Source organism: Drosophila ananassae, chromosome 2R (genome assembly GCF_017639315.1).
Source record: "Drosophila ananassae strain 14024-0371.13 chromosome 2R, ASM1763931v2, whole genome shotgun sequence".
In the NCBI taxonomy this organism is placed as follows: Eukaryota; Metazoa; Arthropoda; class Insecta; order Diptera; family Drosophilidae; genus Drosophila; species Drosophila ananassae.
Window position 1 is genome coordinate 21,575,676 of NC_057928.1, and position 15,911 is coordinate 21,591,586.

The following is a 15,911-nucleotide window of genomic DNA, read 5'->3' on the forward strand; positions in this document are numbered from 1 at the left end:
ATTGACGTTTCCTTTTTATCCCCACACCCCCCGTCGCACAGCACACTTTTTAGCATCTACAGGAGGGGCAAAAACACCCACACTTCAGTCTGACATTCCTGAATATAGCAAAATTGTTTTGTTTTTGTTTTGTAATTAAAATTCAAATATTGTTTATCTTAGAGTTTTGCATTTTACAAATTCCCCTTTCATACTTTGTTTACTTTGATTAAAAATATATTCGGTCTGTATTATTGTGTAATTTGCAATAAATTTCAGATAAGAGAGAAATGATTATTAAAATTGTTAGGAACTGAAAAAGTTAAATGATTCTGATTAAATTAATATACTGTGTTTTTGGATGTCTGCTGCATATAAAATGATATTTTTCTCATTATCCCAATGATAAATATGGATTATATAGATAACCCAGCCCCCGAAATAAGTCATTCTTTATAAAAAGAATAATCCCATTTATATTTGTTAGAGTCCGTTGAACCTGAAATGAAATGATTTTAATCAAAACAACTCATTTTTTTTCAAATTTCTATTTTTTATTTTCTCTTTGTTTATTTTTGTTTATCTAAAATTATTGGCAAAATAAAATAACAAGAAATAGGATACACGGAAAACAATTTCATCATCTCTTTTTTAAATACTTAAAATATACAAAATTTTTAAATTTTTGTTTATAGACGGCTGTTTTTTGTAGTTTGACTTGCATTATAATTAATTACTTTCTTTAAAATATATGTTTTTTAGGCTGTAAACTATAATTTTTAAAACCTGGCAACTGCTCCTGAATACTCTTTGTTGGACACTTCGAAAAAAGTCTTTGTTCTTTAGTATATTGTCTATTGCTTAGGTTGACTTGGGCATTTGGAGTTTCTAATTAAAATAGCAGTGTATAAGTTTAAAATTGTATTTAAATGAACCCAAATCCAGGGAGCAGTTGCTAATATGGACACCGACACCAGCACTATATGATATTTGTGTGTTCTGCTTCAGAAGAGAAATACTTTAACAATTTAGTTGATTTTAAAGCGAATACCACATATGCTCCATTTATATAATATCCATTATAAACTAAGCGTCTGTATAAGAAGTACTCGGCTAGTGTATTGTATGCATTTATATAAAACTAGACCATATCATCATAATTTGTTATGTAAGCTATAATCCTTCCTTCCTTGCTTCCGATATATTTTTATAAAAACCTACCGACATGACTTCCTACCGTACCGTACCGTACCGTAAGTAACTACAAATTCGTACCGAAAACAAACTAGTTTCATTTCAGCATAAAATCCCGGCATTCGTCTTTGAATTCGTCAAGAAAGGGCTGATCTCTCTACGCATTAGCTCTTTTATTTTTTACAAAACAATTCAATTCCTTTTGGTCAGTAGTTTTTCTTTCTTCCAAATCTTAAAATTATCCTGTTTCGATTCCAGTCTATTTTGCTAGCCCTTTCTTATCCTGGATATATCTGAGTATTTTTTCTTTTCGATTTTATGCAATTGTTCGCACCATAACCGACAGTGATAGAATTTATATTAAAAAAAATAATAATTTTAAAAGCTTTACAAAAGAGACTTCTATGGCATTTTGAACAAATTATAACTTTTGAATATTTTCTCCACAAAGCATTTCCATTTTATTAGATTATTCGATGATTTTCGGTATTCAAATTATAAACTTCATATAAATTAGACGAATAAGCCGATCTCTCGGGCTTTAACTCTAGTGACGAATCATTTTCTCATTAAATCAGGGTTAGTCCTAGTTTGCATTATCCATCGCTAATACAATATGTTATACATATATAATTATATATATAGAGTTATGTATATATCGAATTTGTATATCACTGTTGCTGGTTTTGTGTTATGTTGTTTCTCTGAGGACCTACTCGACGGCCTGGATCTCCGCCTCTCCGCCGGGTTCAGCCTCGAAAACCTCATCGGACTCCTGGCCCACATAGTCGATCTCCTCCTCATCGACCTCCTCGTCGTTCTCATCGTAGTCGTCGGGATATTCGCCAAACTCCGAGGACTCACCAAGCGTCCAGGCGTCGTTTTCCATTGAGTTTCGAGGACTGTAGCCGATTCCCCCGCCGGTGATAGTCAAGTTGTTGGCCGGGCGCAGCACACTGTATTTAAATAATTAAGGATTAGTATGTTTTTTATATTTTATAATAATTATTAGGATAGTTCTATATGCACATATCGCAAATGCAAACAATTTGGATGGTATGTGATGTGTATTTACTCGATCTTGGGTGAGTTTTCATTTTTTTGTTTTTGAGACTTCTAAGAAAGCGTTTAAACGTTGTGTTAGCTTGGTCTACTGATTTGGCTTGTATGTGGTTAAGTTTATTGTTGGTTAGGTGGATGGATGTGAGGTCGGTTAGGTAATTAAACAGGACAAACATTTGTACAATTCTTAAAACCATTTTTTGATAATCGTTAGGGAGCAAACTAGTAAGTAATTATAACATGTTTGATTAGAAAAGTGGCATCAACTGTACAAGGTAATGAGGGATTTTTTGAAATGGCTAATTTTGGGTTGAGTTTGAAAAGTTAATTGGTGGTTCTATGAAAGTTAATTTTTTTTGGAAAGAAACATATATCTGATTAGTATTCTATACAATTCAAAGAAACTTCCAATCAATTCTTAACCACCTCTATTCAAAACTCTAATTAATGAGCTACCAATGCAGTGTTCTAATGATTTTTACTTGCATAATGTTAGACTTGATGCAGTTAGTTTCGCAATCTATTGAGAGCTTTTCATTGCAATGCGAGAATGCGACTGCAACTGCAAATGCGAATGCCAAACAAAATCAAATGAAGCCGCAACAAGACAAGAAAGTAACTAACGAACTGACGAACGAACAAATTGGTCGAGACAATTGCACAACAACAATTGCGAACAACAACAAAATGATTGATATTTTATGCATATAATGCTTAACATTATTACTACATTGAGATCGGATGAAACTCTCTATTACATTGGCGATATGATGTTATGGCCGGACATCGGGTTGGCTCTGTTTCTTTCTCGTTGAATTAGATTTGAATCGTATATTTGGATCGGATACTACGCGAAATAGATCCCTTCTCAAAATGATCGCAGTTCGTTTCGTTTTGATTTGATTCTATATGACACTAGAATGGAATTCTAGTGGCACAATCACTGCTGCCTCTGCTGCTTGCATCGTGTTTATATTATTTCATATTTCATTTAGATCGTGTGGCATGTGTCGGTAGTGGAAAGTATATTTATATATATATTTTTTATAGCGTTAATTCGTGGAAAGATAGTCGACTGAATGTTTAGGTTGATGGCTCAGAAGTCGGTAACTAACACACCATCCGTTGGTCATAATTGTCCACGGCGGTAGTGGGATCGTGATGGTCTACCGATTAATATTTGATTGGTTTTCGTGGTTGTGTTGTGTTGTATTGTTGTTGGGTTGTGTGTGGTGTGTGTTTGAGGTTTTTTTATATCGGGTGTTTAGAAATTAAAAGAGAAGAAATCAATTAGCAAAATCATAAGTACAGAATGCTGGATCATTTACGACTTAATTCCTAATATTCCGATGCGGTGTTAAGTCATTTCTTAGCCACTACTAATTGAGATTTTAAATCGATAAAAAATCAAAAGATTCAACAACTAGAAGTGAGTCATGAGAGATAGTTGGATTATAGCTATTATAATTGTCTATTTGTCCAGAACGCACCTTTACCTCTAGCCGCGAAATTACCCATAACCTTAAGCTAATAAAAGAACCAAAATAAAGGTTACAAATCATATTCAGATAATTCAAAAATATGTATCAAATAATTATAGTAGGCTGTATGGAAATTAAATAATACTACACTCTATAATAACTCTTAGGTCTGCCTAGGAATTACTGAATCTTATATATGGATTAAAATACTTTCTTTAATGATATGACAGAAGCTTTATATTTTATGGAACTATTTTTTAATGAAGAGCTTTAATATTAAAGGAAAATGTATTTATTTCTTCACTTGCATACCTTTTCATTAAAATTCTTCAATTGAAAAGAGCAATAGTCTGTTAAGAATGCAAAATTGATTTTAATTTCATTTTTGCTATTTCTTTTAGAGATAATTTTAAAATCTGATTTAAGTGTGGAAATTTTCTAGTGAGAGACATATGTTTATAACTCTAAAGAACCTTTCCTAAAAGGCTTCAGTCCTTTCTTTTTAGTTTCATGAACTAGACTATCTATAAACTGTTGGGTCTATAACTTTATCTAAGAAAGGGTATCCTTATTAGTTATCTAATTTACCTCTCGAAAGGCACTTCATCGGCCACATCGTTGATTTGTCGCTGAACCTGGGTCTGGGCCCGACGGGCCTCCTCTTTCTTGCGCCGATCCTCGGCAGCCGCCTTCATGGGATCGTAGGTGGAGCGCCGCTTCCACATGGCCATCTCGGCTTCCTTTTGCTTGTTAACTAAAAATTAAAAAAATTATTTTAAAATAATCTTAAAAAAAGGAAGTTAATGTTAATCCCTACCTGAAGCATCACGTCGCACTGAGGACGAAGCCCTGGCTCCTGGATTTCCGCCTCCCAAAGACGTAGTACTGGTGTTCATGGCCGAGGCCATACTCCGTACACTACGGTTACTGGCTCTGGTTCCGTCGCCGCGGGTCAAGCCCATCGAGGAGGCACTGGGACTGCGCTTCATCGGATCAGATGGCTTCAGCGTGCTCTTGGAGTCATTCTTGCGTAGAAAATTGTTCGACTGCACTGGCTTGTACTTGGATATATCCAAATACTTGGGCTGCACCCGCTGATTGGAGCCCACGCCGGCATTGGCGGTTTGCAGAAGCTGCTTCTTGGCATTGGCCAGCGAACTGGGCACCTGCTGGGCCAACCGGCTGAGACTCGTCTCCCTGGGCATGGACTGGCGGGTGTTGCGATTACCGGATCCGGGTGCCGCTGCTCTCGGAGCACTTTTGATGCCACGGCGCGGCATTTCCGGGGTATTGGGACAGGCCACCAGACCGGCTCCACTCTGCTGGGCCACACTGAGTTTTCCGGCCGGGGCTGAGGTCGGCTTGGCCGGTGTCTGTCCTCCGGCCACACGCTGCTTGCTCCTCTCGATCCTCATCAGCAGCGCCTTGTTCATGCGCGTGTTGCTCAACGGCACCGATCCCTGCGACTCCTCCGGCACTTCCTCCTCCTCCTCGTTGCTGGAGTAGTAGGCGCCCGAGGTGCCCATCTCATCCTCGTCGTTGATGTAGTACTGCAGCTCGTTGTCGTAGTCGCTGTAGGTTTGTTCAAAGTTATTGCTGCTGGCGGACTTCTTCAGCTGCTGCTGCTGGTGGGCGGTGCTCAGGGCGTGGGCGTGGCGGGCAGCAGGCGGTGTGTAGAGGTTCTGGAAATTGGGACGGGCCTGACGCACGGGATGCTGCTGGCCCTGTTGCTGTTGGAAACTGCTCGATCGACGCAGCGGCGACAAGGGGGCTGCAACTGGTTCCGGCTGCTCCACTTCCTGGCCGGGATCGTACTCCAGCGAGTTCTTGCGGCGCCGCAACTGCTTCAGCAGATACTCGCCGCTGGTGAGCAGCTGCAGCTGCGCCTCGTTGATGCTGCTGGTCATGAGCGCCCGATGGAGAGGCGAACGCCGATAACCACCGCCTGCTCCTGCTCCCATGCCCCCTGACTCCAGGCTGTGCTGTGGGCTACCCTGGGCCGGGGATTTGATTGAGCTCCGGCGGGAGAGTGACTGCTGGAGATTACTGATGGCCGCCGCCGTTTGTTCCAAGTAGGCATCTGTCGGTGGACGCGAGCGACTGGCACTGCGCGCACGACCCAGCGTGTGCAGCGGCGAAGGTATCTTGCTGGGACTCTTTGGCGGCTTGTAAGGAGGCTCCATCACCTGGCCGCCGTGGCTGCACAACGCCGGATCGCTGGCGTAGTCGCAGTCGCCCATCAGTCGGTACCGCTCCGCCAGGCTGCGATTCAGCTTGGCAGCAGCCGCATACTGGCGCTGCTGGTTGTACAAGCTCAGGCTGTCGTCCGTCAAGGAATCGCCACCAGTATCGGAGCAGTTGTAGCTGCGTGTCATTAGTTGCTGAAGGAAGAGAATAAAAGGATTAGTATTTTGGTTGGAACTGACCAAATAAGTATGCTATAGATTGTGTTGGTGGAAGGGAGAGTGGTTTATGTCAAGGATAAGTTGGTGTCTAGAATATTTACATGTTTTTACACAGTGTGTAGAATTCAAATAAGATTATAAGCTCATAGTTAGATATATCTTTTTTATGTCTTTATGATGGACTATAAACCAGTTAATGCCATATTATGAAAGTCTATGCCTGTCTCTTTATCAATGTCAAAGATTGAGATCTATTAAGCCGGCATATTGTGCTAAACTATGCTAATAAATCTTGATAAATTATAAATTCAAATTTGACCTAAAAAAAATTTGTTTTTTAAAGGAAATTTTAAATAAAAAATAAATCAATTAACTAAAAGAAATTGGATACGCTACAATAAATTATAGTCCACAAATAAGGTATTTTTATAGAATAAAATATAATTATTCTTTAAAAAGAACCTTAATACTTTAATAAACAAAGTTTAAACACAAACTCTTTCAATTTAAATCTTTAAAAACATAAAACAATTAATATTTAAACATGAAAACAACACTAAAGCCTCTATGAATCACCTCCAACCTGTAGCATCTTCAAAATTAAACAAAATTATGACTCACTTTCTGTGACAAGTTCTACAACAGCTTAATACAAATTTGCAAACAAATTGGTTTTTTTCCAAAAAAGACCTCCATCCGATCACCTCCAAATCCCTGGACCGGTTTCCCCCAACTCACCTGTACCTGCTGTTGTTGCTGCTGCTGCTGCTGTTTGCGGCGACTGGCACTCGTGCCGTTGACATCCTGGGCCAAGCTGCGGGCCCGGGCATTACGGGCCCACTCCTGGATCCAGTCCTGCTTGGTCTGGGCCGTCTGCAGTAGAGCGGCTTCCGAGCCCTGGGTAGGCGTGGTCGGAGTCTCGGGGAGCTGATGGTGGCCGGATGGCTGGCTGGTGCTGGTGGTGAACACATTCAGGCGATACTCGGCCTTCTGGCGATCGGTGGCCGAGCCAGCCAGGGCCTGAGTGTGCCGGAGCTTGGCCTCGTTGCTGACGTACTCGGAGCTGTCGATCTGCGAGGTGGACAGGCTGTGCGTGTGACGGGTGAGCTTGGGATGGGTGTCCAAGGCGCGCTGCTTTGCCAGCACACCGCTGGTGGTGACACTGGTGAAGCAGCCCACATCCGCCGCCGGCGAAGGGGGCGTTGGTGGCGATGGGGGAACCTGTTGCCGTAGCACGCGACTTTTCAATTGATCCAAATAGGCACCTGCAATCGGAAGCCATTATTCATTTGCAAACACGATGGGCTTTTATCTACTGACCTGTGGAGCTCCTCTGGGGCGGCAGTTGCTGTGGCTGCTGCTCCTGCAGCGGCGTTTCATGGTAGTAGTTCACCTCCAGGACGTTGCTGCCCCGATTGGCCTTCACCGGCAGTTGTTTGGGTCGCAGCTTGGCGGCCGCTTCCTTGGCATTCCGGTCGATGTTCATGAGATCCTTCTGTTCCTCCGTGTAGTTGTCCCCGTCGAGGGTGTAGGTGCCCGCTTCACTCACCGCATCGTTTTCGGCCAGCGACTTGCCATCCGCCAGCGGTGGTTGCGGACATAGCATCTCCACCTGGCGCAGGGCCAGCTGCATGGCGGTGGAGCGTGGAGTGAACTGATTCGTTGTGCGATTGGCCACCGAATTGGAGGTACCCTTGGCGGCCGCCGGCGGAGGTGGCAGCTTGGAACGGCCAGCGGCGGGTCGTGCAGCCGTTGGAGCCGTTGTCGGCTCTGGACCGTTGGCTGAGCTCCTGGGCGACCAACTGTGACGCTTGGAGGCGTCACGCACTCGGGATGCACTACGATCCCTGACCCGCATCTTCACCGCCGTCGGCGGGGCCTGTTCGCTGTTGGGTGTGGCAGCTGTTAGCGAGGAGATGTCATCCGCCATGCTGCTGCCGGCATCCAGGCTGCTACGCTGCGAGTGGCGGCCACTGTTTGAGGTGGTATTGGTAGTAGTAGTCGTGTTGTCCGTCTCCAGTTTGGACATGGAGGCACCGCGCTTGTGACGATTCTGGAAGCGCTCCATCATGTTCTTGTAGCGCGCCGCCTGAGCCGCAGCATCGTTCTCCGAGGCGTCGAAATGATCAATGGTGAAGGCCAGCGCCTGTTTGGTGGCCGTCGTCGTGGTATTCGACTCGCTCGAGTTCTCCTCATCATCCCGATCCACCGCTGGTGTAGATTTATGGCCACTGGAGTGGTTCGTTCGACTTTGCACTGAAGCCGCTGCAATGGAACACAAAAGAAGTAAAATTAAATTAGCATTTATTTACAGTTATTATTATTATTTTTATTATTAGCGTTTATGCGGTGAAAACGAAACTAAGCGGCTGCCGGCTTAGACTTTGAATTAAACTCAACTCGCAGCAACTCAAGTGGCAAGAGAGAAAGTCAGGAACGGTTCTATGTCAGATGGGTGCTCTTTTATAGTAGATAATAGTATTATTATTTTAATAACTAAATATACTTAAGCCAAAGAAGACTCTCTTATAATGTCTTATAACAAGAAATAACCATATTTGAAAATCTTAGCCAAAAAAACAATCAAAAACCTTATAAAGACAGCCCCAAATATTGGCCAATTGAATGACAAACACCTGTTATGGAACTCGAAGACCAAAGACCAAGAGATATTTTATCAAGCTTCCCCATTCCGGACGACAATTACGGTCTATAAAGCCTATAGTTTCCAACAAACCTATTAAAAGAGCCCTATTGTAACGCCCACCTGCTGCCCGGGGTGATCCCTCACCGTTTCCGCCAACAATTTCTATACATTTCCGCGGCCCAGCTCTCGAGCAGAAAAGAAAATCAAACAATTTGCTTTCAGCTCTGCCACGCGAAGTGGCACAAACACACACACTAGGAGGCACCATCTAGGGGGCCGCCTCTCAGAATCGTGATCTATGGATGGGTAGCTTCTACACGTACGCTCTGTATAAGGAGGCCCCCCTGGTTACCCGGAAAGTGAAGGTTAGAGTTCGCTGATTTCGGTCAATTGCAGGTTTTTTTTTTTTCTTCCTTTGTTCCAGGGGCAGGCCAACAAAACTTTTACGCTCTACCAAACTTTACTGGCCATGGTAAGACCACCACCGCCTGCAGGTGGCTTCCGTCCATTTCGTTGAAATAGTTTTAGTTTTCAATGAAAAAAAAAAAGTATATATGTTTCGTGGGATGCCCATATTTATTACAATAGATTTCACAGCCTTATTTTGAACATGATTTTGGTCACGAACCATAAATTATACATATATTTGTTTAAAATTTAAATTAAATAAAGAGTCTAGGTGATAACGAGATATAATTAGATACAGTGTGAAATTAAAAGAAATTAAAATTAAACCATTTAAGAAACTAATGAGGAGGAAAATCATGTCCAAAAATAAATAATACTATATATTTTATAAACTCAAGTATCTCATTATTATTTAAACAAGTTCCGCATTTGAATTTATCATTTTTGATGGGCGTAAATTAACTTGTTGAGGTAATTAAAGCCCAGCGGAGGTTCTCGCATTTCAACCTCAAATGCAACTGCCTAATGGGAATCACAAAAGTCTGGCAAAAACATATTTATTTTCTTTGTTCTCGAGTTCTCATCAAATAGCTTTGGGAAATATTGCTCATATATCCAGTACTGTGGATTATTTATTTAAACCGAATAGTATCTGTTTTGCCATTGAATCGCTTACTTCTCGAGTTTTTAGTTGAAAACAAATGGTGGGAAAAAGTTCAGTTTTCAATTGGTTTTTAAGAAAGAAAACTTATGGTTTGTCTTCCACGTTTAGAGCTTCCTTGAAGTTTTCAATTGCGGAATTGAGATTCCAACTCCTAATACCAATGACGAACGGGCATGTCACGCTCAAAATATTTGATAACTACTTTGGTGACGAAAAAATATATTATTCAGAAATATTGCTCATATAGGTCTCCAATTTTGTGGTTTATTTATTTAAATTATTAATATCTGGTTTTTCATTGAACGCCTTATGTATTTGTCAAGCTTATTTTTAAGAAAACAAATGGTGGAAAAATGGTCTCAGTTTTCCCAAAAAGTTTTTAATAATGAAAACTTCTGTCTGGTCTTGGCAGACCCATCGTTTCCTTGAAATTTTAAGCTCAAAAAACCTGCCACGAGCGCTAAAAATATGTGATATAAATATTGGTGACGAATTAAAACAAAATTCAGTAGTATAACTTATACATTCAGGACTGTGGTTTATTTATTTAACCGAATAATATATAGATTTTATACTAGATCTCTAACTTCCCAAGTTTTTATTTGAAAACTAACAATATAAAATGAATAAACTCCTCTTTATTATAATTTCCAACTGACTACAGAATCTAGAACGACATTATTCGGTTGCTGGATTGGAAAATTTGCAATGCAATTTGGCAGGAAGCACTTTGGAGAGCCGCTATAGCGGCTAGAGCCGACTAGCAATCACCGATATAGACAATAGACCACAATTGGTAACGCCGACCGACTAACGGTAATTACTCTGCCCACTGTGCATGGCCATAAAATGTCTTCTATCAAGTTATCGTTGGCAGTAGTAGTCCGTCCCATCCCCTCCATCGTCCACCTCTTCGGGCCATCGAGTTTTCTATGGGCCAACAATTGAAAACTGTTGGCACAACACACAAATGCTGGGCATTACTACTATTGGCCATTATTATTATTATTATTATTGCCATTGCTGTGGACCGTGGAGCCGTGTGTCGAGTGGCTTGTTCAAAAGTCTTTTGTCGGTTTTGTGTAGTCGCTTTTACTTTTCGCAATAAATAAAAAATACAACCAAATAAACACACTTGCAATACTTGTGTTGGTCAGCTATTGTTGTGTTTTATTTTATTTTATTATTTTTTGTTTTTTGGGAAAGTCGAGCAGAGGAAATTGTGTGACCGCCCGCCGATTTTTAAACATTTGCTTTTCACTTCGCAGAGTGTTAACAAATTTGGTAATAAACTGCAATCGGGTCTGAGATAATCGAGCGAATGCTAGACGGAAATCACTAACCGATTCTCACACTCTGACAGACAATCGGTTTCCGATTAGCTTTTGCTAATTGCATTTTACGTAATTTTTGAAACAATCGATCATAAAATTGAGTTTCGGTTTTGATTTTTCTGCTTTTGCCATTCGATGGGGTTAACTTTTTGCATTTAAATAATTGTTATTAATAATTTATTTAGATTCAGACACCAGAGAAAGCCATTGGGTGATCACTGATGACCATCATCATCATCATTTGTCATCTGCGAATGAGGTCATCGACTGGGGCTATTTGTAGCGCCTTGTTATCGGCGATTGTTTGGCTTATATGGAGTTTTCATTATACACTTGAGATCGTTGAGATCTTCGAAGAAGAAACTCTCAGAAGTAGTGCAGTGTAATTTTCTTTTGAAGATGAAAACAATTTGACAACCATTAAGCACTTACTCTGTTACTATCGATTATATTTCGATGAATTTCGATAACATGTCATTAATCATTAATTGTTATATTTTGAGACAACATTTTTGACATACTTTCAAGACAGTTTTTTAATGAAATAATAATAAATCTAATTAGGCATACCGAAACTTAATCAATTTTAGAGCAAGGCCATAACCAAGAAGATTTGTTCTGATTCCATTTGATTCTTGGCTATACGCCAAGAAATAATTTTTCTCTAAGATTAGGCTACATAGGCTTTTAAATAAAAAATGTATTTATAAATTTAAAAAAAATATTTCACGTGACTAGAATAATATTAGAATTGAAACTACAAATTCCAGATCTCAGCTGTGAACTGAATCAGTTAGCCAAGTGACATAATCCCCATTCCCAGTTGGCTAACAAGTGACACCTGAATTTGAAGTGAAAAGCAAAAGCAGTACCCCCCCTTGAGTGGACTGATTTGTTTCTCATAAATCTCTCATTTCGAAATTTTTATCAGTTTTTGTATGTATTTGTTCCGAGGCGCTTGCCAAATCTTACAAAATTTGAACAGTCGCCGTCATTATCTCACACATTTTCATTCCTTGCACGCAATTCATTGGCAAAAAAATAAAAATAAAAAAATAAAACTCAAAAGTAAAACTGATTTGTGAAGTGGAAGTGGAATGAATGACTCAGCAGCGCCGCCAGCTGCGGGCGTTGATCGATTGGAGGTTACTGGGATCCGATCCGGTCTCTAGGTCTGCCTCCCCAGACTTCCCATGCGAATCTTGAGCAGAAAAATATTTAATTGAAAACAAAGAATTCCAGACAACCATTTACGCAAATCACATTCATTTTGGGGGCAATCTGCATGCTCTTTTTGTCTATATCTTTATCCAAAATATACGAGTTGTTTACTCCAAAATGCTTCTTGTTTGGAATTTGCATTTCAAACAATAATATTTATTTTATTAAGTTTTAAAGTGCTTTTTTGAAAAGTTCATTTTCAGAGATTATTTTGCTTAGACTTTTGCTTAAAAGGCAATAAAATCAATCAATGGAGGAGTTTAAATGTTTCCTAATAAAAAAATAAACAATTTCTATACTTAAATCTTAAATATTTCATTTAGGGATTACTTGATTTCCGGTTCATCGTTTAGAGAACTCTTTCTTTTGGTGTCACAGTGCCATAAATATCAAAGCTGATGTCACTTGCCAGCCAGCCAGCCAGTCGGGCTATTGATCCCGTTCCACTTTCTCGAAACTGGCTTTTCAACCATACCCGGCCCACTGTGCCAACACAAACTAGGTGTATGTTTGGGAGTGTGTGTGGCGACCAGGCATGACTCTTGCAATAAATATTTGCGCTTAGCCATGGCCACAAAGCCCCGCACAAAATAGCTTCATTAAAAATTCAAATTAACAAAAAAAACAGACAAGACCAGCCACAAACCTGGAAATTAGCCATCAATATAGTTCTGGGCTTAAAGTTTTATGTTTTTTTAGTTCAGGTTTAGTCCTGATCCTGTGTCCTGAAAGCTAGAATCATTTTAGTCTAGAATCTCACCTCTTTCGGCTGGAGATGGTGGCGGCTTGCCAAGACAGAACTTGCCACTGGACTCATCGATGGCAGCACCGAGGCCCACGAAGCCAGGATTGACGGGATGCCTGAGCTGGACATGCCGGGGGGAGAGAGCGGGTGATGTTGGGGAGGCTCCGTCTTCGGCTCCTTCCATTATCTCGGCTATTTTCTTGATATTCTCCGGCGTGGTGTCGGCCTTCTCCCGGCCATCGCTGCTATTGCCATCGTCCTCCTCGCCGTATCCTGTCGTCCTCCTCCCAATTGACAAGTTGTCACGATGGCCCTTGGCTTTGGATGGGTCTGCTGATGCTCCTGCTCCTACTGCAGTGGCCACGCCCCCTGATGTTGCCTCGGAACTTGTTGTTGCTGCTGCTGCTGCAGTTGCTCCTGAAGTTGTGGTCGTTGTATCATTTGCGTATGATGTCATATTTAAAGCCTTGGTCGCTACAAAATTTCAACCAATCTGAACTCTTCGTCCTATTCTAAAGGGGGTACACCTATTTTCTCTGCTCTCTGCTCTCTCTCTGCTGCCTACTTAGCTAATTAATTAGCTAGTCATTTCCACGTTTTTCCTTCCGTTCGTGCCGTACTACGCTTTCCACATCCTGTCAAAGTGAATTCCTGCTGGCTGCTGATTACCTGGCGGACGAAGGTGTGAAAATTACATAAATTTCTTTTTGTTTTCTTCTCTTTTTTTGTTATGTTTAAGAATGCAAGCTCACGCCCAAAACGAAATAGAAGGACTGACACTGACACACGTTGAATTGTAAAAATGGACAAGACAAGGCATTTCCTATTGGACACTTTCAGAAGAAAACTATTCAGGCATTTTCCAAACGCATAAAAATAGCCAAAAAGTCGAAGAGGAACTAAGAATCTTTTGGCTGCCTTTTCAAGGTTGCCCCTCCGAACTTAATCGAATATTTTATTTTTACAATCAACACTTTTGGAGGCAGCAGCCCAGCAGTGCCAGTGGCAGCACACACACACACACATCAGAACTTAGGGCCAACACATACACACACTTTCAAGGGCAGGGTCCGTTCGGACTTTTCACTTGCATTTCAATTTCATTTTCCATTTCCCTTTTCTTTTTGTTTAATTTTGGCCTTCTTGTCTGCTGACGATAATGAACTTTTCTTGATTTTCCAAATTCGCGACACGCGCTCGTTTATTGTTATTGTTGTTGTTGTGATGGCTAACGCTTACTCACTCAGTCCGCGACATGACCGCTCGGAACGAGAAAAAAATGTCAAATAATTTTTTTTCAGTCAATACAATCAGTCAGTACGGTTACGTTACGTTAACAGAATGCTGCCACGCCACGGTAGTACACGACTCGAACCATATTCGAACCACATTCTTGTCTATACCCGGTTCGGGCCACAACCGATTCAGGGCAGCGCTGCCAGCAGAGCCGTTACGTTGCGTTACGTTAGAGCAGGTGTGTGTGTTGGCCAAGAGAGGCCAAGAGAGAGAACATGGCGCAGTAGGGTTGCCAATTATGCAAAATATTTGAAATAAATTTTAAGAACAAAATATATATTTTTTTTAAATTTATATTTTTATCTATTTAAAACTATTTTTAAACTTATAATTTTTATCATTCGAAGTTTTTTTATTTTGTTTTTAATTTGATAAGCTGGCAAGCCTGTTAATCAAAGAAAGAGAGAATGTAAACAGCTGGGAGTTTTCAGGGTTGTTGTATTGGTTTTGAAAAATACAAAAAGGTTGCTGATTAACTTAAAAAAAAAATAATAATAATAATTGAATTTATTTTAAGAAACAAAACAACCTAAAAAGTGAAAATTTTGAAGTTTAAGCTGTGAGTATTAATTGTATTGGACTGGTCTTGTTGCCAATACTTGAAAAACTTTTAATCCCTTTCAATATTTAACATTTTTGAAAAGAAATACATTGTTTTTAAATTCTTTTAGAGCTGCTTTAATATTTCTCTTGAAAACTTGACAGCTCTAGTCGACAGGCCAGTAACTTTATCGAGTGGAGGCCAATTAACCCATTGATAATTGCCCGCTGGGGTGGTTGAGTAACAGAATAGCTAAAAGCGGATATATCATCGAAAGAATAGCGTTCGGCAGATTTTCGCTTGACTGAGCAAATATATCCGCAGGCAGTGCACTCGACAGGTGGCCTTTGCTATTTTTATACCAAACACTTGCGATCACTCTCGCTTTTTAAATTAAGCAGCTGTGAGATCGTTTTAAAATAAATGTTGGGGGTAAAAACTTAAAGCCAAATTCTTTGTTTAAGACTGGTCCGAAACAATAACAATGGAATGGAATGGCCATTGCCGCGCAAAAGATAACAAAAGAGAGCGCATGTCCACCCTCGACGCTCTCGGGCTGTTCTCTTCCTCCCTCAAGCACTTGATTTGTATTGGCATTTGAATTTTCTGCTTCTTTGCCCCTGCACTTGCTTTCGCAGCCTTTTTTTCCACATTTCCGATGTTGTAATATTTTTCACACTTATACACACAGTTTCCACAACCTTTGATTAGCACTTTCACCGTAAAATTGGTATTTTTAAAGATATTTACTTGCTGGGGGAAGCAAGAAAGGTACGCGCCAGGAATTTTTCGTTTTGTTTTGGTAATGAACTCGACGACAAGCTTTGAATCAGCATAGAGATGGTAGGTCTGCAGCGATTATTGTTATCTATCGATGTATCGATAACTGCCAGTAGAGCTTCTAAATCTATTGAGAAGCTTACAAATTTTAAAT

General features: G+C 40.6%; 1 protein-coding gene across 8 annotated transcripts; it reads right to left on the reverse strand.

Annotated features, from left to right (window-relative positions):
• Nucleotides 1–1,419: 1,419 nt before the first annotated feature.
• Nucleotides 1,420–15,830, reverse strand: LOC6507879. 8 transcript variants are annotated; one of them, XM_032453628.2, is made up of 8 exons: nucleotides 15,728–15,820; nucleotides 14,384–14,402; nucleotides 13,156–13,809; nucleotides 7,442–8,386; nucleotides 6,860–7,386; nucleotides 4,534–6,097; nucleotides 4,305–4,470; nucleotides 1,420–2,129 (listed from the first exon to the last, which is right to left on the reverse strand). In XM_032453628.2, the coding sequence occupies exons 3-8, from the start codon at nucleotides 13,595–13,597 to the stop codon at nucleotides 1,886–1,888; spliced, it is 3,888 nt and encodes a 1,295-aa protein (XP_032309519.1). In that variant the 5' UTR covers nucleotides 13,598–13,809; nucleotides 14,384–14,402; nucleotides 15,728–15,820; the 3' UTR covers nucleotides 1,420–1,885. The 8 variants fall into 8 exon arrangements, with proteins under 8 accessions (XP_032309519.1, XP_032309520.1, XP_032309524.1 ...); XM_032453629.2 differs by having other exon boundaries at nucleotides 14,380–14,402; XM_032453633.2 differs by lacking the exon at nucleotides 14,384–14,402 and having other exon boundaries at nucleotides 6,866–7,386; nucleotides 15,728–15,830.
• Nucleotides 15,831–15,911: the final 81 nt, after the last annotated feature.